Genomic DNA, 26,497 nt, shown 5'->3' on the forward strand with positions numbered 1-26,497 from the left:
GGTACTGGATTGACTCGAACTTCCGTTCTACATCCTGATTGGTCAATTGTAATGAAGAGATCCAAACGGCCAATGGGATTATTTATTCCGGCGCGATAGTCCCGCCTTGTATTGGTTGTTTGACTGGTTCGCCATTTTAGCGTTTGTGAAACAATTGGACTCGTTAAAGTAGGCGTATTTTAATGATTTCGGAAAAGAGATATTTCGATCGTGTTCACTACCAGCTGATATTATTAAATCATTGCTACGAAAACATAATGATATAACACGATGAGGAACGTATGTTTATTACACGTTGAGAGCTAACTTAATGTAACAGTGTCTTTTAATTTTCCGATATTATTTGTTAACTTATTTTGAATAGAGATAAAATAAGAATAACGACTAATTGTATTTTTACTGGATTGTGATTAAATATAGATTAAATAGTACGATTATAAATAGTATCTAGATAGTTTCATCAAAAAAGAGTTTATTGACATTTAAAGTGAGTGGATGTGTGTGTGTGTGTGTGTGTTTCCTATTTCCAAAAGATTGAAGTGTATGTAGTAATAGAGGTGTTTAGATATTTTCTAATGATGATTAATTTTTTTATCAATTTTCTATTTTTTTTTTTAATAAAAATTAACAAACTTTCTAGTTTCTTAAATGCATTATACCTACTTGCTAATTTAGGTACAGTTTATGTATATTATATTGATACAACCTGTAAGCCATAAATATTTACAAAAAAAGTCTCCGTTATATGTCTAGATCTGATAAGAGAGCTATCCTTCATTGTGGGAAAGTACCTACATTAGTAAAAACTATGTAACTTTTAAAAATCCTTCAGACTTTCAATTCGAGTTATAAAATAATACCTTATTTATAAATATAGAGATTGGCTCTCGGACTATAGAGTTTTGTGTTGGCTAAAAAGTCATAATTATTAATTGTTTCTTATTTTAAGTAATTAAGTATTTACAGACTACTTACTTTATAAGCAAAGTTCAAAGTGCTTTTTTATGAAATCTAAGGGTGATCAAAAGAAATTTTTAAATAATTTTAAAATAATAATGTTTTAACTAAGTATACGAAGTCAGCAACATTCATATAATCGACTATGTGTTCCCCGCGGTTTCACCTACGCCGTATATAAAATGATGATGTTAAATAGCCTTAGTTAAATGGACTATTAACACAAAAGTAATTTTTCAATTCGACCCAGTTAACCAAAGATTAACCCGTTCAAACAAATTTTGTCAAACATTAGAATAGAAAATACATTCCGAAAATCGAATGTCTCCAATCTCCGTCCGTTCTAAAATTCTTAAAACAAAAATATCCACCAGCCTTATTAAGACGTCTCTCGTCGACTCTCAAACGCCACATGTTCAAACAAAGTTAAAAGCATACCAAAAACATGTCCCATTATCAAAGGCGGGACTACAGTTTGCTCATTTTATTCCATTCTTTATTAAAACTAACCTAAAAAAATACCGCACTTCTGTCAAATGATTCGAATGTCAAACGACATAAAACCTTTCCGCTCCGTAATACAGAAAACGGCGGCAATCCAATAAGTTTGTATTTGTTAATCCATTGAATACGGTTATTATACGCTTATTTGGCGCCTTTTGTGAAGTGCTTTTGTGTGTAATGCCCTTTGTTCGATGACATTTGGCGGTAGACATCTTGTTTTCACTGTCAAAAATACCGGTGCCATTTTAGGGTTCGGTAATTTAAATAACAACTAGTTATAATCAAAAATTATTAAAAATTTCTCATTAATAACTATGCACACACAAAAAAACACCCAAATATACAATACATAATGATACAAATCTAGTATATTATTAATTCGAAAGCGCATACAATTATCAACATTACTTTAAACATCGTATTCATTTTATGAACGTAGCATAAACATATCTACTAGCTAGTTAGTTGACTGTACAGAAGGTGTCTATAGATTAGAAACTTCATTTGAAAATGATACGTAAATATATCTAGTTAAAAAAAAAACTAAAAAACATACTAAGATGATTGGATCAGCTCAATTATCTCACTTCCTCTATTACAGAGTAATCGTAAAGAATTTAAATAATCTCGGCGATCCGTCTGTTGTATAAAATTTAGTTCAATTTGAATTTTATATAAACATAGCACAATATACACAAAAATATCTCGCGTTTATAATACCCTCTATGTAACACAGAAGCTTGAAGAAATGTATGGATGATTACTACATTTTTGATTTTATGCACCTACTTATTTCATACGAAAACATCGTAACTTATGTACCTGAATCCTACATATATTAAACGTTAAAACTACTGAATGGATTTTAATAAAAAATAACATAAATATAGCTTTAACATCAGAATGAGACATGAGCTACATAAACACTTGCCCGTGTGATCTTCCGCGGGTGAAACCGCACGGCAAAGCTAGTTACATATAAGCTACGGCTATAATGCTCATATTATGTCCGCAGCTGAAATCTCGCGCCACGGTACGTAATAAGTAATCTAAAAATAATATTCTACAGAACCCACAGATTATACACCAATTCTACCAAGTCAAGTATCAACACGATCTCATTGTATAATCTTTATCGAGATAAGATATTTGTCTACAGGCTTATCTGATTTTAATAATTGCTATTGTGTGATATAAGTACGCTTTTGACGTTTCATTTGAATCAACAAATGGTATGTCGCTTCTTAAGTATATAAATATCTTTAGTTGGTGGATTTGTACTTGAAAATTTTCAATGGAATCAGTCTACTACATTTATCATAATATGTATATCTTAATATATATAAATCTCGTGTCACAATGTTTGTCCTCAATGGACTCCTAAACCACTTAACCGATTAAAATAAAATTCGCACATCATGTGCAGTTCGATCCAACTTGAGAGATAGGATAATTTAAATAATTTTAATTACGATAAATGACAACCCGGGCGGCGCCGGGGCGTGCAGCTAGTATGTCTATAAATATTGAAAAATATATTTATTAGGACCGATATCAAATCTTTTTTTACGTGTATAATACCTCTTTATGTGATCTGAGTACTATAGGCTATATACGTATCACGATCGACGCCGTAGGTTTAAAAAGTTCTAGCTAGATTTCTAACTAATTAATCGCTTCCTTAACCCACGCCCTTTGCATAATAAGGGTCACGTCACTAATTGATGTTTCTGTCATAATTATTGTGCAGCCAATTAACTACTAACATTTCTACCATTTAGTGTTCTCAATATATAATTATATTATATTGTTTGTAAACAAAAGACTTATTATATGTATTGCTAAAGCGAGTATCGAATTTTAGTTTTAGTAGTATAAGAAACCTAAAGAGCTAAGAACTTCATCTCGCCGTCAAATTCAAATTTCGAAAACCACAGATATCCGAAACGGTTCAACTTTTTTTTTTCATTCGAAGCAATGGAAATTTATCTATCAAAACTCGAAAGTAGATTATAAGTTATTGTCAAACAAGGAAAAGAATGCATGTAGTATAATGATTTCAAAGCTTGTTATGTTAGTGCAATATTTTTTGTGGCCATTAATTTGAATGGGGTGCCGACAATATGCTTAGTAACGACGTAATGATGGGAAGCTTTGTTGGTTACTGGGGTACCGCGACAAAAAAAAAAAAATTGCGCCTACTGTTTCTTTTTTTTTAAGTAGTGGTCATGGAATAAAAGAAAGTATTAAATCAAGGTTTTGCAGGCGTATTTATTCTGCATGTACAGTTTTAAGAAAATAATTTAGTAGTGCATATAGGTTAGAATAAATATAAATATCTAATGAGGTGAAGCAATCAATGATGATGATATTACGTATATTGCCGGAAAAATACATAATATGTAGAGGTTTTTCTATTATAAAACCGTGAACATTGTAAGTCCGTATGTGATAACAGACAGGTACGGACAGGTTTACAACTCGCAACTAAAATCAAAATAGTTTAGTATGTTTTGTCAACTATGGACTTATAAAGCTTACACTTACTTCAATGACTATTTTTTTTAAAGAATGTTTTTTCGAAAAAATTACTATATTTAAACGGAACCCACCAAAGTGAACTCCCTCCGTCTGTCTGTCCCTAACCAAACCATATTGACTTTACAAGGGCGTGCTACACATTTCAAGTGTTATACATTAGAACAACGCATCTAATATTTTATTTATCGATTTTTAGCTCATGATAGAGTCCTCTAGACTCTATCTATACTAATATTATTAAGCTGAATAGTTTGTTTGTTTGTTTGTTAGAACGCACTAATCTCAGGAACTACTGGTCCGATTTGAAAATTATTTCAGTGTTGGATAGCCCATTTCTTAAGGAAGGCTCTATAGCCCTCCTAGGCTATGCTATATATGCACCACGGGGCGGACCGCTAGTGGTTAGATATCTTTTTTTTTTTAATTCTCTATTTCTTTTGTTAATTTTTGTGTGGTTGAAGTTTGCGCCATGTGATTTATCTCCTCATCTATTTAACATATTATTTATTATTATAAAGCGGCTTGTTTATTGTTATTAGAGTTCCGTATTAAAAAAAAGTGGTAAAACGCAACCCTATTACGACTACGACTGACTGTCTGTCCGGTTGTCAACAGGATGTATCAGACTGTTGAAATATATTTCTGATACTGCTATAAGACATTTTTAAAAACCTAGGTTAAGCATTAGCACAGTCATAAATAAGATGGGTGTCTAATTTATTTGCAGTTTAACTTTAAGTTATATAGCATTACAATGCTTTATGAATGAGAAATCTTAAAAGAACAGAAAAAAGATCGGTCACGAGGCGGGATTCGAACCCGTGTCATTAGGCGTCGCCTGACTTGTCACGGGTGGCTTAGAGGTCAGTTGCTCTTTATTCGTACCGAGTTACCCTTAGTGTTTTAAAATATATTTATAAGAGTAAGTATCTATGATATTATATTTTATAATGATAGATATCAGAGTTATGGGATATTACTTACTAAAAATAAATATAAAATAAAAACATAATTAAAATACTCTCTTCAATGACAGGATCAATTGAATTGTCTCACTTGATCTAATACAGAGTATACGTAAGAAAATTATTTAATCCTGGCGATCCCAATCAGGATTTAAGATAAACTTCATAAATTGTCACCCATAAGCGTGAAAAGTTTCAATTAAATGTCAAAAGAAGTCGGTTATATACAAACATACAGGTGAAGCGTACAAAAGCTTGTTAATAAAATTTAATTTTATGTAAAAACGACCAAAATAAAGCATAATTAAAACTGTAATAGAAAATTCTCGTGTTTCTCCGCCAATTCTTCTCAACCGAATTGGCTGATTTTTCTGAAAAATAACGTAAAATATTTTATAAGCTGAAAATTATCTATATATATAAAAGAAAGTGGTGTTAGTTGCACTATTTATAACTGAAGAACAGATTAACCAATTTGGCTAAAAATTTGTGCAGAGGTAGCTTGGACCCAGGAGACGGACATAGGATAGTTTTTATACCGGAAATCCCACGGGAACGGGAACATGCGAGAAAAACCCCGGGTCTAAGTTTCCTGCGACTACGCAGGCATAGCCGCGTGCGGATAGCTAGTTGAAAATAAAAAAAAATATGTATATTCAATTTAATATATAATTATTATCGTTACAACGTTACACCTACGTTTTACGTAATTCCAAATAAACTTACACTGACCCTAGAGAGCTCACAATTCTTCTTAAAGTTGTACCTGCATATAAAAAATAGGTACCTTAACCATTTAAAGTACAATATTTCGCTCTCACTGTCTGTTCATTTCCAGTGTGACGCTATGGCATAAACTATACTTTTTTTTTCTTTGGTGAGAAAATTGGCGGGAAAATGAAACCTGTAAATTGAGAATTGATAGATTCGTCTTTTACTAATTTCCTTCGTCTTCGTCCTTTTACCTCTTATTAGATCTAAGTTTTTCCTTCGTAAAGCTACCTCTTGATTTAGTATTCATAATTCCTATAAAGATTTAAGTAATGCGAGGTAGATAATGTATGTAATCTAATTTGATTTTAAACAAGTAGGTATCTATAGCCATCTTGTAAGTGTATTTTCAAGTCATTTTCATATTGAATACAGATTACGTTAAGCTATTTTATAGACAAAAAATGATAAAAATAATAATAAAAATGGAACAATTTTAATTCTTTAAAAAAAACAACTTCCCTCGTCAAAAGACACTTTGAAAATGGAACGTCATCAACCATCCCGCACGTTCAATTAAAAAAATTAAAAAAGCTACATTTATTCATCCCACACACATCAACATAGAACGTCAACAAACATGTGCCTTGGTCAATATCGAAAAATTAAAAAAGCAATATATTTGCCGTTATCTGTGCATCGTAGGAACATTCGAGCTGAGACCACCGCGCTGTAACGTGACCCCATCGTATATAACCTTACCACCCGCCACGAGAAAGCTACTTATATTTTTATTGTCTTAATTTTTGAACATTCACGCCTCAGATTGACTAGAATTGCTGGTGAATTTATAGGTTTTTGAGGCAGACATATTTCTCTGTAATGAACCGTTATCCAAGTAAATTTTAGCTTTTATATAGGTACCTTTTCACTTATTTATGGTGCAATTTTCGAATTACATATTATATAGGAATTTTTTACTAAGAGAAAATAGATATAATAAATACTTACATTAACTACGTCGGTAAAATACCTATATTTATGAAAGAGAAGAAAGCAAACTTGTAAAATAGGACAGATCTGGTATTTAATATTTGAGTCTAATTAGATTATGTACAAAACTAAAAAAATATTAGGTAGACAGGTAAACATACACCATTCTGATAAGTAAACCAAAATCTAATAAAATTCAAATTTACCAAATGTTAAAAAAAAAAATGTATTGAGACCATTGAATAATCTATCTTTTCTGTTAAAAGGTAAAATCAATAACAATGATTCATTTTTTTAATTACCAAATAATAGGACCTGCCTGGTTATTACGTGAGGAAAATAAAAACCAATTAGTTGATAATCCTTTAACATAAAAATATTAACCTAAAATAGTTTATTAATGCTTAATTCAGTTTAAAATTAAATCAAATGATTTCTAAACACGCTGCGTTCTATAAATAAACATCATCCAGCCACAGATAATATAATACTATACTTCCATGCTCAAATAATAAAGCGCCATCAAACCGCATGCTTGCGTCAAGTGGTTTGCACAAACTCGCGACTAGACGTTAGAAAGAGTTCTTAATGGGAGAGCAGGAAAACAATACTCTAAGGCTTTCAAGGTAGGCGTGGCTTTACCTACAAGAGACCACCCACAATTTTTAACGTTCGCTAATGAACGGGAAAATAAATTTATTTAGAAACTTGTGAATTGTTATTTTAATGACGCGGACGCCACGGCGGGAAAAGTTTAAAATCGATTAAAAACACGCTATTGTATTTGCGAGATAGCAGATTAAAGCTAAAGATTTTTGTCTTATCTACATTTGATGTTTTGTTTTTAATCTGAAATACCTGACATAAAATTAATTATCTACGAAGATATTCTATATTAACTATTGTAAAGTTATTGTATACTAACCGCTCGTCCCAGCTTCGCTCGGATTGACCCGGTATAAAAGCAAAATAAAATATAGCTTTCTATTAGTCAAAGATTTTTCTATATTGGTTCAGTAGTTCCAGAGCACCCCTACAACGTCATAAAATCACAAATTATTCTTTACTAGCTGCGCCTCGCGGTTTCACCCGCGTAAGTCTGTATCCCGTAGGAATATCGGTATAAAAAAGTTGCCTTTATGTTATTCCAGTTGTCCAGCTATCTACGTACCAAATTTCATTGCAATCGGTTCAGTAGTTTTGCGTGAAAGAGCAAACACACACGCATCGTTACAAATTTTCGCATTTATAATATTAGTATCAAGGATAATTATTTATATTCTTACAATTACGATAAAGTAGTGGTGGGTCAGTGGTGAGGACCTCGGACTTAAAAGTCGGGGGTTCAAGACCAGGTTGAGTGCGCAGGGAATAAATTGACATTTAAATTTATCTGCGCATGTGGATAATATCACCAATGCTCGATACGGTAAAGGAAAACATCGGAAGCCGGCATGTCTAAGAATCAAAAGTTCGACGGTATGTGATATCTGCCAACCCGCACTTGGCGTGCTGGATTATGGCCTGAACCCTCATAGGAGGACTATGTCCCAGCAGTGGGGACATATATGGGCTGGTAATGATGAATCGACTATATATATATATATATATATATATATTATGTTACAGTCGGCAATGGAACTGGTGGGAAGCCTAACTACGCGTAAGCGCTACCACCGCCCATGAACATTTGGAGAGGCGTAAGGTCCATTGTAGACCTTACGCCTCTACAAATGGATTGTCGACTTTTCGTGAAGGGATTAAGAAAGGATTGGAAAGGATTGGCGATAGGAATAAAGGAAAGGACTGGGAAGGGTCAGGAAAAGGTAGTGGGCCTCCGGCTCCCCCACTCACCAAACGAAACACAGCAGAATGCTATTTCACGCCTTCTCCTTTCAGATGAGACGAGAGTCTAAACATTCCAAGTGATTTATAGATACAATAATACTTTTATTAATTTGTTGAACTATCTTAATCCTCAAATATGCTGAGTGGCATCCTTTTTTGGCGCCCGCAACCACACGTAATTTATATTTATTTATTTTTTATCCTGCTCTTATTATAATTTTCTGTTTTTTTTTTTATTTATGTATTGTTATTATTTGTGTGTTTGTGTGTGTTCAAATAAATTGTTCTTTCGTTCTTTCACAATTATTTTTAATTAAAAAAGAAAGGTGTATGTGTGCGATTCACACACGATAGAAGTGAAACTTCAGTAAATCGACAAAAGAATGAGATGAATATATTAAAAATATAAAACAGTATGTATATTTCTGTCTCACTCTTCGCCGGCTTCATTCTACACATTTTTGTATTCGTGTCTCTTACCTGTCGTTTTTCCGTTGCATCAGCTTTAAAATCACAACGATTCTAAAGAAGTTTCACTTCAAAAATCAAAACCGCCACATGGTATAGTGCATATCGTGTGGGAGTTTAGCTATTACAAATATATACCTAGACCTGGAAATATTATAAGAATCTATAAAATCGCTTCACCAAATCTAAAGTTCTGAGGTAAATACACAAAAAATACAACCGAATGGAAGGAGGTTCTCCTTTTTTGAAGTCGGTTGAAAAATCACGCTGATAATTTAAAGCTTTTAGCATTATATTCCTGTGCTGTTGGTAAGTCTCCGTCGAGCCCTAGCCGCTGTTTAGATTTGTTCCATGACCTTGGTATGCCCCTCGGTTTCACTATCTTATACATGATGATATAAAAATTATAATCTTTCTCGCTACATGGACTATTCAATGCATATAGAATTTTTCAAGTCGAACAGTAGTTCCTGAGATTAGCGCGTTTAATCAATTAAACATTAATATTATTAGAATACTAGCTGTTCGCCCCGACTTCACATACATATAGCCTATGCCACTCAGTGAAATTGCAGCTTTCTAATAGTGAAAGAATTTTTTGAAAACGGTTCAATAGTTTCTGCGTGTCAAAGTTACAAACATACAATATTTTCCTCTTTATAATATTAAGTATAGGCTAGCGCTCCGCCCCGTAGCGTGGTACGTACCGTAGGGGAAGGGGCGACACTATCTCTCCATAAGAATCTTCCTTGTGCCTTAACAAAATAACTTTATAAAAATTAGCCGAATTGGTCGAGCCGTTCTCGAGTGCGGCGATTCACTTACATTAGCTCTGTTTGTATGTAACTGACTCCTTTAGACTAAATTTTATTCAAACTTTGTACACTCATCAAGGATGGGTAACAATAAAATCGTTTTAAGAGTTTATCTTATTATCCTGATTGGGATCACCAGGATTTAATAATTTCCTCATAGGTACACTCCGTACTAGAGTAAGTGAGACAATTTAGTTGATTCCATTATGTGAACTTGCATTTGATATTTTCTTTAACTATAACAATTTCTTATTGTATTATTTTACATCCTATCCTATTAATATTATAAATGCGAAAGTTTGTAAGGATGTGTGTGTGTGTTTGTTGCTCTTTCACGCAAAGACCGACGAACCGATTGCAATAAAATTTGGTACGTAGATAGCTGGACAACGGAATAACATATAGGCAACTTTTTATCTCGATATTACTACGGGATACGGACTTACGCGGGTGAAACCGCGGGGCGCAGCTATTATTATAACGCTACGGGACGGCGCTTCCTACCACGGCATCATAAGTGGCCGTTTGCACAAAATTTCTTAGATATTGTAATAAATTTGCACCCGATATTAAATAGATTAGGGAAATATATTTTGGTATTTTTTGTATAACATTTAACCGCATAAACTCCACTGTGTTCCGTTAAACCACTATCAATGCCGAGGTCGTAGTGGGTATAATTTAGAATTTATCCGCGAGTTTGTGAAACACTGCAAGCACAATGCTGAAACCCATAGCACTGGATATAGCCTAGTACTATGTAGGCTTTATCTCTAAAGCAGTAGTTGTACAATCAAAAATGGATTCGAGACAAGCGTGCAACCATTTATTCGATTTTTTTTTTTATTTATCTGCCAATAATCTGGCAACACAGCTCCAATGTGTAAAGGAATATAATATCGTGAGAAAAAATAATGTTTTTGAATTTAGAATTTGATTATGCGCGTCTCTCACACATGTGCAAACATTCAGGCAATGTCTGTGACTAATTTTAATGTGGAAGTCAGACTATTCTAATAAAGCCAGCACGCTTCAGCTCGAAATTAGCCAGCTTGCACCGGAGAAGAAGCACACCCCCACAGGAGATCAGCGTGAAACAGTATGCTACTGTCCCCAGTTTCCAGTCAATTATAACACCCATACGAACACATACACACACACACTCACACACACACACATACACACATACACTCACACTCACACTCAATACTCAAAATGGCATGTAAAAATTAAATATTTCCTTTTTATGTAATACGATGAAAGAGATTGAGCCTCACAACACAGGGAATCCTAGTGTGGGGTTCAATGCAATATATGTATCTATATCATGTAAAAATTTTTGAAACAAATAAAGAAATTTTATTTCTTGTTTATGTAAATTTATTGAACCGAATAAATGTTCTTTTTTTAAATGTTTCTTTATTTCCTTCCCACTTGAGAGAGAGACCTTAAGAGTGGGCAGTGCATTCGCAGAGGCAGTCATGGATGCAGTCAGAGCATAAAAATGTACGAATCGTCGCGTTCGCGTGTGGATAAACATTCACAAATGTTATCCTTCACTGGTAGCCATGCGGGACTGGGATAACCGGCTCAGTGGAAACTTTAAGATTGTTCTTCTTAGTCTTCATGGTGCAGATGGAGAAGTTCGCAGCCTCCTCCCATCCTGCAGAAGGCAAGGTTCAAGGTCCCTGAAGGGGATGCTCTTACCTGGTTAATAACAAGGTAAAACTGCAATTCACCCAAGCGTCTGCGATAGAATTTAAAGTCTCCTAGCTTTCCGCCCGCGACTTTGCCCGCGTAGTCTCAGGAAAGATAGATACCGGTAAAGTACCCGTTCCCGTTCGATTTCCGGGATAAAAAGTATTCTATGTCCTTACTCGGGTCTCAAACTATGTCTGTACCAAATTTCATCATAATCGGTTTAGCCGTTCTTGAGTTATAAATAGTGTAACTAACACGACTTTCTTATAAATATAGCTATTAAATCGTAAACAAAATGGCTTTTGTTTTACCCTAAAGCGCACACATACTTGTTTTTAGATCTATTTCCCGCCGTCTCTGAACATTGTAATAATGTTGGATACTTTTATTAACATACAAATTTAAAAAAGTGGTATTTTTAAAGTTCCTACTTAACGTGCCCACGCTAAAGTAAATTATACCCAACAATTTGATATACCTAATGTAATATAAATGCTAATTTTGTAATGTTTAGCAAATTGGTTCATTTTTGTGCCACTTCGTGCCATCTACGATGTTAGCACGTTTTCAGTCGACGTTCCCAAATTGTTAACAAAAGGCAAAATTAATTCTAAATTCAAACGTACTTTTTATTATTTTTTTTACCACATTTTTTACATTGTTAACAGTGTACCTAAAGGCTACATAAACCTTGTATTAATTTAGATTTTTATAATTATTTGAATTACCTAATAGTAATATCATGAAACCACTTTCATTTCACAGTTTGTTTCTATTTCTATGTTTATCTATAGAACGAGTATCTAAGTAGGTAAGATAACTTACTCGATCAAAAAATCAGTTGAGTAGTCAATTTGTTGAGGTAGACTTTAAAAAACATCATTGTGCAATGTGCAATGATAGGTGCCGAGGAATATCAAAGGATATGGTTGCAAACACATACTTACCAGTGTCATAAATGCGAAAGTATGTTTGTTTGTAAATAAAAGTATCGCTGATACCTTTTTAAACATAATTTTTATTATGTAACTACGTCTTTTACGATTACGTGAAAATCGAAAAAAATATCTTATTTACCTTGAACTTCATTTATTTATTTTTTTATTTTATTTTAGTTTTGAACAATTTTAGTAATTTCCAGCTGGATAAGAATTTTTCAACTACCCTCTTATTTTTCATCAAATTGTCCTATTAGAAAAATAAAAAACTGGCCACCAAGAAAGTCTCACGGCAAAAATATAAACTAAATTTGACAGGTCGGCCATATTGTAGAAAAAGGTCACGAGTTTACCGTTACTATAATTTGAACCCTATAGAAAAAAATATAGGCTCTGATGCTACGAAGGATTGCATTTAAATGCTCAAATAAATATGTATAAACATCGGGGCTATGGTTGCTGAACAACTGATAGAAAATCTTTCCTATTTTTTCCCCGATTTTGGGGGCATACGAATTAAATAGAACAGTATTTTAAGCGCTTACAGTGTCGCGTTTAAAGGACTTGTTTCGTGGCGCACTCTATTCGAATTTCTATCGTTATAAGCACAGAATATGCAAATCATATATACATATAAGCTTATGTTAATAACATGCATTAAGAATTCACTTTTGCTAATTTAAGCTTTTTCCAAATTGTTACAGAGGTAGTTAAGGTATCTTTAAATAATAACTGCCAATTACAATTTATATAACTGCAGATTCAACTTCAGTAAGTTAAAACTTTTACTACTTACTTTAGCTTAAACTAAATACAAATTTTATTACTTTATCTACCAACCAAAAAACAAAAACAATCAATTTTATACTCTGTGACGATGACGTCACTAAACCTTAGTCATCTATGGTTTTATCTAATCTGTGGATTGTCCGCTGTCGTTTTTGTTCGTACATTCGTAGGCCAAGCGAAGCGAGTTTTGGAGATGTACGGAATTTGCACTCAGTTGAAATAATACGTCATCTCGTATTTTAAAGTGATTTCATTTATTCATTTGTAATTTGGATTACTATAACTAATATATAAAAAGCCAGTAAGTAAATTATTTATCTAAGGTGCAACGTTTTCTACCTTTGATTCGGATGCGTTGTTTGTACTGTGTAATGCTATACAAATGCATAATATAACCTATCTGCGCTTTGCATAAATCTGTGATACCATAGCCTTGTAATTGATGCAGAAGCAGGCAATGTGGAAATAAAACGTTAACGCGATTATAGAAGCTATGAAAACGTCATCAGTACGAAGCGTTCGGACTGCGTTAATTTGCCGCGCTCCAAATCTGTTTACTGACGCGTCCATTACAATATTGCAGACATTATGCCGGCGGCTCGGGGTGTTAAAAGGACGGCATCCAAATCGTCTGCTGCAGCAGCTTCAACGGGACCGAAAAATAAGAAAAAACGCGGAGGTGAGTTTACAAATGTAGCCATAGCACTTGTTTTCTTTACATTTCTACGACGTCAATGACCTGTCAAACCATGATGGCGGGAAATGCATCTCCTATACTTTGCTTAGATTGGCGCCTTTTTACATTTTAAGCGATTTGTTTACATTACAATAATTCTATAATTAGAATATTTAGTATGTAGAGCTATTAAATACATCTTATACGGTATATATTACTATTTTGTTACGTAAGCGTCGGTTCTTAGTGGAATATTTTGAGGTTAGTCGAATTATCACCGCTTACTTTAGATACGTTCTATTTTTTGCCATAACTTTTAAGTATTTGCGTCCTTCATAGTTATCATTATGAGTGTCTGTAGCGATACTGAATTGAAACAATATTTAATCTTTATTATGATTATAATTACGAACTGAAAGTTTGATCAAAACATTGCGATTATCCATCATATTTTATGGAAAATACCATGTCGATGACCTTAGCCGTACTGAGGTGGTTTTATGAATCGATAAAAAAGCTAGTTGCAATTATTTATATGATTTGTTGAATCTAAAAATTTTACAAAACAAACTGGATTTTATTTAAAAAAAAATCGAGCAAGTTGAATAGTTTTAAAAATAAATTGGATGAACTAAATGTTTTCTTCAAATCATAAAATACACACGCATCAGCTTTTTAGCTGCTAGTGTGCTTAAATAAAATAATAATAATAAAAATAAAGTGTGAGTCGGACACGCGACACTAAGGGTTACTCATCATATGCTTATGAACAATTCTAAAAGAAAATTGGTCATCAATCCAACATAATATGACCGTGCAAACTGTTGCTTTATATCGATTTTTATTTATTTTCTGTTATAATGGCAACAGAAATACATTAACCCTGAAGTTTTTATTTGTCCAAACATCAAAGATTATAATATACAGCCTGGTGACAGAACAACAGCAATCTCTTAGTAATAGGGCCCCATTGTACTCTTTGCTAATGGAACCCTAAAAACAAATTATAAAAATTGTCCTTATTTGATGTTTAGAACAAGACCTCATTGCTTGATTCTGCAGGTATTTTATTTGATAAATTTAAATGATAATATATAATATAGATAGTAGATTTCTGAAATTTGTTTTTTCCAAATTTTTAATGAGAACCTTTAGTAATGTTGATATTTTTGGATCAAAATATTAATATGTAAAAGTATGTTAATTAAATTTAACACTTATATCAATTATAACTTTAAATTCCATTTTAATTAATTTTTTTTTCAATTATTGAAGTGTCAAAGTAGGTATAATGTACATTTTTAATAGTGTTCTCTATACTAAATTGTCTATTCTTATTTTATAAACCAAAAAAAAAGCATGGAACTTCTCAATTGGACTTATTTTTTATTGTTTGTTACTATGCTACTCTATAACTTCCTTAGAATAATGGATCTGACCACATAAGTAGAATACTCTATTATCCAAATAATTTAAATTCATTCCGAATGCATAATCCTAGATAAAATGTCCTTCATTTGACATTTAAGTTCTGTGTGACTCCCACAAGTTGTTTCAGATCTACGGTCATTACTTAAAAAGGTATCTGGCAAAAATAAAATCAATAATTTAATTGAAATGAGGTCATTTCCAAAATTGAACTATATAAGTGAGGTTGAGCAATTTTTTTAAAGGTTGTTATAAAGATTAAATAAATATGTTTTAGTGTACACTGTTTATATAAAGTAACACTAATAAATACTATACTAAATGTTTGCCCTGACTCTGCTTGGGCAGTCCTATTTATTGGTAAAAAGGTATAAAATCTTTCAAGTAGGATTTACTGCACACACTGCAAAAAATACAATAACTGTACAGGAAGGTGTTGGGCAAGATAATTGTATTAAAAATTGAGACTATTCCCACTAGATAGCCTATTATGAATGCATATAAACAAAAATTAAAAAAATCAGACCAGTCATACTCAAGTTTTAGCAAGACTAAACAGCAATTTATATATAGTTAGATAAAACTGTCCTATAGAACAATGTTTTCTAGGCTCCGATCTACATATGTTTTGTTACATTTAGAAGTTACAGTACAATACACATAAATATGTAATTAATTCTATAGTTATTTAATAAGCCTTTAATCCTGTAAATTTCATTACAGCGGTCCAATTAGAGATACCAAGTGCGCCGAAGCGGCGAGGCTGTGTGCTCACTTGCGGACAGGGAGATGTTGGACAGTTGGGGCTGGGCGAAGATGTTATTGAGACCACCAAGTGAGTAATATGTTTTATATACATTCTTTATTGTGCACATAGAAATATGGAACAAAATTAGGGCAGGATGCAAAGGGTTGCTTTATTGCTCTATAACAGTTTCTTGCAAACAACCAGTACCAAACAAAATACACTATTACAAATTTCCGAAGTTAGTGTACACAATAAGAAAAATGACAACATCTAAGTGTTATAATTAAACATAGCAAAACTCAGGTTAAAATCATGTAGGCCTGTCATGAATGATGGCTTAAAATTAATGAAGTAACAGATGAGAATGAGATAAGAATGATTATACATCATTTTTCTATTAGAGAAAAAAAATAATAGTGTTTTGTTTACTACATATATATACTTTATGAAACCTATAAAAAAAAAAAATAATAATATCTTTTTTTTTTTCTATACAGATTCAAGGTGGTGTCAGCTTTGGGTAATAAAATCGTGGACGCATGTGCGGGAGGCATGCACACCGTAGCACTTGATACAGATGGAAAGGTACATCATTTTTATTTTTTCTTTCCCTCACTAACAAAAATATTGGTATTCTTGTTATTGATATGCTGTTATTCAATTATCATTAACCATTAAAAAATGTATGTTAAGTATGTGGTAATTATTGCTACAATTACCAATAATGTTATGCAAATGACTAGTTTTCAGAACTCAATTTGCTATCTAAAGTAAAAGGTAGAAAATGAAAGTTAAAGTTTTATGGAATAGGTAGTGAGTGATTCGAGGCTTAAATGTACTGTACCAGACTGTTATAGCCAATAATCATTTTAGATCATTAGATATTGTCATATATTATGTATGTATAAGTAATATAGATACAGACTATAAAATATTTTGTATAAAAGCAAAGGCATATTGCTGTACAACAACCTCTCTCTCTCTCACACAGTTTAAGGAATATAGTGTACATGTTGTTTTTGTGTCAGTATAGTCATATATTTGAATCTATTATATATATCTACAATAATTAGAGCGTGCAAAATTTGATGAGACTGAAAGAGATTTAATGCTTTTTTTATGAAATTGCATTGTTTTTTTATTTTAAACATACCAAAAGACTGCCAACATCAGAAGGAATACATACAACATACCAACTGAAGATGGAAGTAGTTTACAAATGTAATATTTTTAATACATATAAATCGCTCTACAGGTATGGACGTTCGGTTGCAACGACGAGGGAGCCCTAGGCCGTCCCACAGCCAACGAGCAAGAGGAAGGCACTCCGGGGCCCGTGAAGCTCCCCGCTCCAGCTGTTAAGATCTCCGCTGGGGACTCGCACTCCGCAGCACTACTTGAAAATGGGGATGTGTACGCTTGGGGTGCTTTTAGGGTTAGTTTCGATTGTGTTGAAATTAATCTGCCGAGAATGTAAGAAACATAATCTAAATTCCATGGCCTTGAAAATGAGCCTACTTTTAAAGCAAACCTAGCTGTTGTACGTAGTTTCGCCCTCGTCCTCAATAAATTTTCATGTTACAAAATTTACACCCACTATTTTATTCCCTTAGAGGTACAATTTATTAAAATCTGGCATTCTGCCATATTTCAGCCCGAAGGGTCCAGTAATTTGGGCTGTGCTAGATAGATCAGTCACTTTTATGTTTGTGTTATTTCTATAAGATTGTAAGCTGGACCGGACCGAACCGGACAAAATTTCATGAGAATCTGTCCAGCCGTTTCGCAGTAGTAGGGTAGGGACACGACAATTTTATATATATAGAGATTATATAAACACATAAATATATAAAATAATTTAAAATAAACAATTTCCAGGACTCCCACGGTAGCATGGGGCTAGTTGTCCAGGCTCGTGAAGGCAAAGCATGCAAGGAGCCGCTCAAACTAACAATACCGGAAACCGCCGTGTCCATAGCTTCCGGCGGCGACCATCTTGTTGTTTTATCTGTGAGTTTAATTCATACAAGTTGGTACCCCCTTGTTCGCGTGGACTGAGTATATTCTCATTAGAAGTTTCAACAATTAAAATGTAGTCTATGTTACTCTATAGGTATTCACCTACGATCCATCCATCCATGAGACTAATCTCATACTGTAAAATCGACTACTAACTAATTCTGACTACTGACTAAATAATGCTGTAAAATAAATTCTAATAAATACCTCATCTGTCTGTTTGTATGTAACTGAATCCATTCAACTCGATTTTGTGTCCCACTTTAAACGGACAGATTTAATTCACACATCACACACATGCACACTTTTCAAGTATCGGTGACTCTACAATCATTTTATGATTTTATCTTATTATCATGATTGTGATTGACAGGATTAAATTATTTACTTACATACACTTTGTATAAGAGCAAGTCAAACAAATTGATTGTTGATACAATCAATTTGTTGATATAAAGCATGGTTTTTTTTATTTATTCTATACATAACAAGCTATTCCCGAAAATAAAGAGATAATTTAAAATGAATCAATATAGAAAATAATATTTGATATTAAATATGAATTCCTAGGTAAGCGGTGCCGTATACACAATGGGTTGTGGTGAGCAAGGTCAATTGGGAAGGCTGGCTCAGCGGTCGGCGTCCAGGGACGCAAGGCAGGGGTTCAGTGAGTACATTACATGCTAATTAAAATAAAATTAATACAATGAAATGAGAATATAAAAAAAAATAATTAAGAAGAATAGAACAAAACAGAGTTGATATAGTAGCTTAGCAGAGTGCTTTCCTATAAAGTTCTCGAAATTATGACAAAATCTATGCTGCTGTTATGTATACAGTTCTGATTTACATTCGCCTAATGTCTAGTCATTGTTTTATTATTTACCTATATCTAATTATTGATTTAAATTGATATAAAAAAACATCGATGCAGTAAGAATTCTAAGCTGACCGAATGACAAAAAAAATCCCTGGCAAACACATAAGAATGATCTCAATCGGTTAAAAATTCAGAGTTATCAGATAACAAAACCAGGAAAAAAATATAGTTATATTATGTCTCTCCTATATATTTGGGACTGTTGATCAGATAATTATTTATTTAAGAAGCATTAATTGAATGTACCATTTTAATTTCTAGTTGTATTGAAATTCTTTGTAAATAAGAAATTTTTAAAAATAGAAAAGTTTGATGACTGGGCGGGATTTGCCTCAACAGCAATAGAAATCAAAGTATTTTTTTTTTATTCAAATCGATGACGTCCACCCCCAGGTGCTCTCCTGGTGCCCTCGAAGGTGACCCTCAAGGCGGTGGTGTCCCGCATCTGGGCCGGCTACCACGCCACGTTCGCGCTCGACGCTAACACGGACAAAATGTTCGCTTGGGGGCTCAATAATTACGGACAGTTGGGTGAGTTTTGGTCTATTTTCCTTTGTTATTTTTGTGATTTCATTGAATGTGTTGTGGGTTAGGTGAGATGTATAATTTTGTTAAAATTTTAGCCAAATGAAATGTTTTCTATTTATATATTATATATGATAACAGGCGTGACGGGCGAGAAGCGTCGCGCGGCGCTGTACTCGCCGGCGGAGTGCGACGCGTTCCCGGGCGGCGCCGGCGCGGTGGGCGCGGTGGCGGCGGGCCAGCACCACTCGCTCGCGCTCGACGCCGCGGGCCGCGCCTATAGCGTCGGCCGCTGCGAGTACGGCAGGTGGGTTTGGAGATGTAAAAACGAGGGGGGTGGGGGGGTGTTACTAGGAATACAGCGCATGCGCATCCGCGGCAGATGCTAGTATCATGCGTGTGGACGATTTAGCGAAATTCTACATGCATTTATTAAACAAATGGTAACTTTAATTTGTTGTTTTATTTATTTTTGCATTGATTTGCATTTTAAATGAGAAATAAATAACAAAAGAAAATTATGAAATATCATTAATCAACGAGATTTAAACCCCCGTCATTCTGCGAATGGTTTGGCAAGCAAACTGTAGAAATCGAATAATAAAAACTACATATCCAATTTTTTTCTATTTTAAAATCTCTTACCTAAATATAACTATAAGTTCCACATGTTTCAGGCTCGGCCTCGGCGACCGGACGACGGACGCGGAAACGCTGGAGGCGATACCCAAGTTGCAAAACAAGAGGTGCGTCAGCATCGCCGCCGGTACTAGCAACTCCTTCGCGCTCACCGACACCGGTACGACTATCTGTCTATACTTTTTTTTATGTCATAGCGGGCAACTGAGCTGGCGGTCCGCCTGATGGTAGGCGATCACCATCGTCCATGAACGGTGCCTCTGTAAATGCACTGCTTTTAAGGGGGAAGGCAAAAGGGATAGAAGGAATGGACTGTGCCTCCAGTTGCCAAATGAAACACAGTAGCATGCTACTATTTCACGCCAGTCTGCTGTGGGGGTGTAGTACTTCCCCCACCTGTGGCACGACGGCTAGGTGGCTTGAAGCTTTTAGATTTAAGTAATTTACACTATCTGTATTGTTATTATTATTTCAGCGGTTTATAAGAGTACTTTCACTCCTAAATAATTATGCACACTATGTCCTAAGAGCAGTTCCGTACCCTACAGGTGAGGTGCTGGCCTGGGGGATGGGCAGCGAGGGCCAGCTGGGCACCGGCTCCACGGCGGACGCCAACGAGCCCACCCCCGCCGTCTGCGTGGGGCTCGGTCCCGCCACCCCGCTGAGGATATCCGCCGGCGGACAGCACAGCGTGCTGTTTGTGGTGAGGTTCTGCTTAAGTGGTAGATGTAGATGGGGATTGGGCCAGAACAAATGAAACCAAAAAATATATTTTTGGAAAAAGAGTTTTCAGTGATATGGTAGATGGGGATGGAACAAGAAAAAGATTTTTTTAATTTTTACATGAAATTTGAGTATTAAGGCACTAAATTTTGTTGTGAAAATCGTAAACAAAAAATATGTATACATTATTATATCTTCACTCATATTATAAAGAGGAAACTTTCCTATATTTGTATGTGTGTAACGTTTTCACACCAAAACCACTAGACCGATTTAAACAATTCTTTCACCATTAGAAAGCTGCAACTTCACTGATTGACAATGGCTATGTACCAATGGCGAAGCCGGGGCGAAATCTACTAATAATTTATAAAATAATCTTAATAAAACAACTCTTCCAGGAGGACAAATCACCGCAAAAAGAGCCGACACCGCAACCGGAACCGGAAGAGACGCCGGCGGAAGTGGAGATGGCGGCGGAAAAGCCGAAAGCGAAGAAGGCGAAGCAGGAGCAGGACGAACATATATCGTCGACTAGCTCGCAGAGCGAGGAGGCTAAGGTGGATGTTAGTATTTGAACTCAAACTCGACTATATAGCAGCATTAAACTCGATTCAATTAATGGCATAAAAATAATTATATTGATCATTCCATACGAATTATTGTTAATCAATCTTACCTATAACTTTATTTCCGCTAACTGCTAAAGTTCAAAATAATACTTAACTCAATTTTAAAAATGTGTTATACGTAATTCATATATATATACTATTTGAGCTATTTGAAGTGCGATTATAATATCTCATAGAGTTATTAAACTCTTAAACCCCATAATCTATCATCATGTAATATTGCACTGTCACAGCCAAATTCCTTAACTAAGTGTGATATAATTTTGTAAATTGACAGGTTTAAATGCAGTGATAATGTTATTGGAGTATTGTTCTATAAATATAACTTCATCAATTTGTTTTTGGAAATATCATAAGTTTTTCTTTTGTTTATTGTTGAATTATTTAATTAATGAACAAAAAATGATAATATCGTGCTATATATGCATAGGGCGCTAAAAGAAAGGCGGCGAACAGTTCCAGCTCTACTAATAAGAAAATTAAGAAACAGAAGAAATAGGTTTCTTTGTTTATTTTATTTTTTATTTTTATTTTCTAATATAACTGATGTTTTTCCCTTAAAATCAATTTGTTTAGTCATGTATGAAATTAATTTAATTACATCATGTGTTGTTATGATGGTTCTTGGATTAGTAATTTAGTAGATTATTGTTGATTTTAAAACTTCAATTTATTATAAAAAAATAATTTTAGTTAGTTTTTTGGTTATATGTAATGATTTGATTATTTAACAAACTCATTTGTTTAAAGTTATAAGATAAAAAGTGTCTGATTGAATAAAAGTGTGTTAGCCATTTTGTGTAGTTTGTATTAGACGGTTTTATTTAATATTATGTACAATAGTTGGTGATGGATTCTATTAGTAAGTGTTAAGGGTTTGTTGGTATATGATTTCTTGCATCATTGTAGTTTAATTCCTATACCGATATTTTAAATATAAATAGTAAATGAAAAACTCCAAAAACCCAGCTTGCAATATTAATGTACCTGCTACTAATAACTACCAGGCGAAGCCGTGGATATAAAGCTAATACTTAAAAACTCAAGACTCAATTCTTTCTCGAATATCACCATTCTTACTCTTGTCTTTTTAGGAGTAACAAATTAAACAAAATAAAGATATATTTTAAAATATCGGTATATTAGTTCATGTAGTAATAAACAGTATGGAATAGTAGCGAAGCAATATTAAATATAGCTTTTTATGTAATTTATAAAATATTGCTTACAGAAAATAAATGGAGACGAGAAGAAAGACACACCAATGGAAGTTGACGAAACTGGTATGTTACTTTAATTTTTATCGTTATTTTATTTCTATTTATATGAAACATTTTTCAACAAACAATTTTCTTAGTACTTCAAAAACAAATGAAATCCTAATTTGTATGTATTAAGTTTGAATTTATATCATGTTTAGTTATGTGTGCATTGTGATTAGATGTCTACATTCATAATCTTTGTTTAAAAGGCTTTTATGAGTAGTGTTGAAAGGCATTAAAATATATATTTATCCTTATAAAGGTTCAACATAAAATAATCAGCAAATTTAATCATCTTAATATTAATCGAATAATTAAATTTCACAGATAAATCTGACAAATCACAAGACGACAACAAACAGACGGACGAGCAGAGCGCGGAGGAGGCGTCCGAGCTAGAGTCCAAAGCGGAGAGCATGGATACCTCCAGCCAGGACACCATCAACAGTGAACCCGACAAAGTGGAAAGTGTTAAAAGTGATAGTGTCGAGAAAAGTGCGGAGATAAGTGAGAAAGTGGAAAAGGTCGAGGGGAAAAGTGATAAGTTAGATCCAGAAGTGAACGGAACGGAGGCAACCGTGGACACTGCGTGATATTTTGGTCTGTTCCATCGGAAATATGTTTGAATAACTTAATAAGTTCGTACTTAGACTGGGCGGAGGCCGTTCCCAAGCGTCGCACTTACTATTGTAGAATGCGACTAAGCTTCGGATCTGCATAATGATTTTTTGTCGACTGTGTTCGTTCGTGTGTTGGTGTGAAGCCTCGGAATCGCGTCGCTCCTGCTAGGGTCCGGTTGTAAATAAGCGATGAGTGAGAAAATAGATTTCTATATCATCTAATAATATATTTTGTAAATATTTTCGACGGTAATTGAGAGCTTGCTTCATATATTTTAATATTAAACATCCCTAAATACTTCCCGTGTAAAAATATCATATAATTGTATAAGATTTGATTGCGGTGCAGCGGTTAACAAAAAACCATTATAAATGGATGGGTGTGGAAATTGTGACATTATGTAGGGATTAATTGCAGAGATTTTTATTTTGTAAACGTTTAGTAGTGTTCGTTTAAATTCTGACTTAAAAATTTTTTTAAACAATTATCTTCATTTATTAACCACATTGATGATGTATGAAATATATAATATGTATTAATATACCATATTTAAAAAAATATGTATATCACATTATATATATACAACCACAGAGTTGTTTACAAACATTTTTTTTTGTACATTTGGTAGTACTGAGAATATGTTGTTAACTATTTTTATATCCCTATAGGGTGTCCTGGAAAGACTCTTGCCAGGTCAGATATTTACAATATAAAAATATCAGCAATTTAACTAAATAACTGTCACAATTATAAATTAAAAATATTCTTAACTTAGATTGGCCTACAAAATCTGGCCTGAAAAAGAGTGTCCCACAATCCATAAGATTTTTTAGGGTACAGTTTTGGTGGTAAAAGCATTTATTTATATATTGTTACGAATTACAAGTAATGCCTTCAAGTCACACAATTATTATTTTCATGTCTCTTACAAATTAAAAGTTTAAGCATAGATTTTTTACATGATAGCCACATAAAAATACATCTTAGACAATTTTTCCTCTCTCCATAATAGATACTTATTAAGTTATTTAAACATAAATATATTTATAAATTCAATATGAATTGATCATGTTTTAAGTTTGTGTTAAGTTTACTTTAATTTTGACATACTTTTTGTACTAAAGAGTTATTTAATTGTAGGTTAATTTAGCTGCTGACAATTTTTGACATAAAATTATTAATAATGACTCACATTTCGTTAAGTAATTATTTCATAAATAATGTTCGGTCCAAGACTGCTGATGAAATTTATTTAAATAATACTTATAAAAAACTAAAATCCGTTTCATTTATTTCAACCCTTGAAAGAAATATGTTTGTTAGTCATAAAATATGTCGAAAATAATGTGAATTTAACGGTAAATTTAAACATCTAATGCCTGTAATATAAATATTTTTACATGGTTTTCAAAGTTTTCAACTTTACACTAAGTTATATTGTTCGAGGCCCGTCGTGAGTTTCCTTAATTTAAGTTAACATAATTAAACGGTTGTTATACTTCGTATTTTATTTGTACGGACCTCGACAGCGCTCAAATGCGGTCACGATTATATACTGCATTATATTTTTGGTAAAAATAAATTATTCTTTGACTGATTATTTTTCTATATTTGTATTATAATTGAGCGAAATGACAATATATATTAAAATAACAATATCAAGACATAGATATGTCTATGTCTAAAATAAAAAAAAATTCTGCATTAACAAATGCACAAACATGAATTATCTTTAAATGGTGGCCAAACCATTTACGTGAAATGTAAAATCGCTTTGTAAATGCTAATTATATGTTCGTGGCCGTAAGTGTAGTTACATTGTGTAACGGACTTTAGATGAGGTTGTTAGGTTTTAATGGTTAATAAATAAATGAATTAAATATAAGCGAATATAGTATGTTGTAAGCGTGGATAGTATGTTACGTGTTAGTTTAGTATTTTTTGTTGTATCGCTATTATTCTATAAAACCATCGACAAAATATATTATCTGTTTTCTTTTATCGTTTTTATCTGTATTCCGAATTTAAATTTGGAACGATTGAGATTGCGTTTATGGAATGATAGCAATACGACTGAACCCTTAGTATTTTGTTGAAAATATCTTTATTTTATATAGAAGAAATGTTTTCTCCTGTGCATGATTCTAAAAAGTACAAAACGTACGTCTCTGTCACGCAATGCTATATTTCTTAATTGTTAAAATATGATTATAGTGTATTGTGTTTTATAATAAAATTGTAGTGTAAATTTGGGTTTTATTTCCCTTATTTCTTATATACACACCTCACTCATTGCTTCGAATTCTACAATGTATTTATTAATACTGCTGATAAGATACCCAATTATATTAAATTAAAACAGAAATTACACAAATAGTATAATACAGAACGTTAACTCTTATATGTAAAACACATATAGCATCATTGGTTACTGCAGCCATACCCCACAAAAATTGAAAATGTTTTTACATTTCCTTGACCCAATTTTTGTGGGAGGCAATTTCTCGTACTGCATATACAGCTGGACTGAGCTTGGTCGAGACACAGATCAATAACTACTATACAAGCTGACCTTTATATTCCTAAATACTTAATACCCGTTTTTGTCGATTGAATATCGAAGCTACAAAAAGAAAAAAAATCAACCTGGCGCAAGCAATCATAGATAATTTGTATCGAAAATTGAAATATTTTCTTGCTGCACTCTACCATGTGATAATCTTTTTTTTTTTTTTTTTTTTTTTTTTATTATCAGAACAGAAAAAAAATTAACAAGTTAAATGTTGTGTCTTAACTAAGGAAAAACCACAAAGGTTTAAAGTAATGTGCGTATACAAGTAAATTTACAATAGTACAATTCCGGTTATTACTGTCTAATTAAGTAGATAAGTAGTTAAAACATACCAAAACAATACATTCAAATTTTTATCCATATCCATATACAATTACTATAGCTTGTTTAAGTAGTAATGTTTAAGTTTACGTTTTAAATTAATTTTAGTTATATTTTTTCTTAAATTAATGTCCAACCCATTCAAAATATCCGGCAGCATGTACGCAGTACGACGTTGGCCGTACAAGTTTTTAGAGAAGGGTTTGTTTAATTTATTAAGA

The 26,497-nt window shown here is 33.2% G+C and overlaps 1 protein-coding gene across 2 annotated transcripts; it reads left to right on the forward strand.

Annotated features, from left to right (window-relative positions):
• Positions 1–13,369: 13,369 nt before the first annotated feature.
• On the forward strand, positions 13,370–24,630 carry LOC119835990 (regulator of chromosome condensation). Of its 2 annotated transcripts, none has more exons than XM_038361140.1 (14): positions 13,370–13,531; positions 13,814–13,909; positions 16,058–16,169; positions 16,580–16,667; positions 17,338–17,517; positions 17,961–18,092; positions 18,672–18,768; positions 19,375–19,512; positions 19,648–19,813; positions 20,184–20,305; positions 20,694–20,848; positions 21,270–21,428; positions 22,732–22,783; positions 23,090–24,630. In XM_038361140.1, the coding sequence occupies exons 2-14, from the start codon at positions 13,819–13,821 to the stop codon at positions 23,353–23,355; spliced, it is 1,758 nt and encodes a 585-aa protein (XP_038217068.1). In that variant the 5' UTR covers positions 13,370–13,531; positions 13,814–13,818; the 3' UTR covers positions 23,356–24,630. The 2 variants fall into 2 exon arrangements, with proteins under 2 accessions (XP_038217068.1, XP_038217067.1); XM_038361139.1 differs by having other exon boundaries at positions 21,270–21,434; positions 23,090–24,629.
• Positions 24,631–26,497: the final 1,867 nt, after the last annotated feature.

Source organism: Zerene cesonia, chromosome 22 (genome assembly GCF_012273895.1).
Source record: "Zerene cesonia ecotype Mississippi chromosome 22, Zerene_cesonia_1.1, whole genome shotgun sequence".
NCBI lineage: Eukaryota > Metazoa > Arthropoda > Insecta > Lepidoptera > Pieridae > Zerene > Zerene cesonia.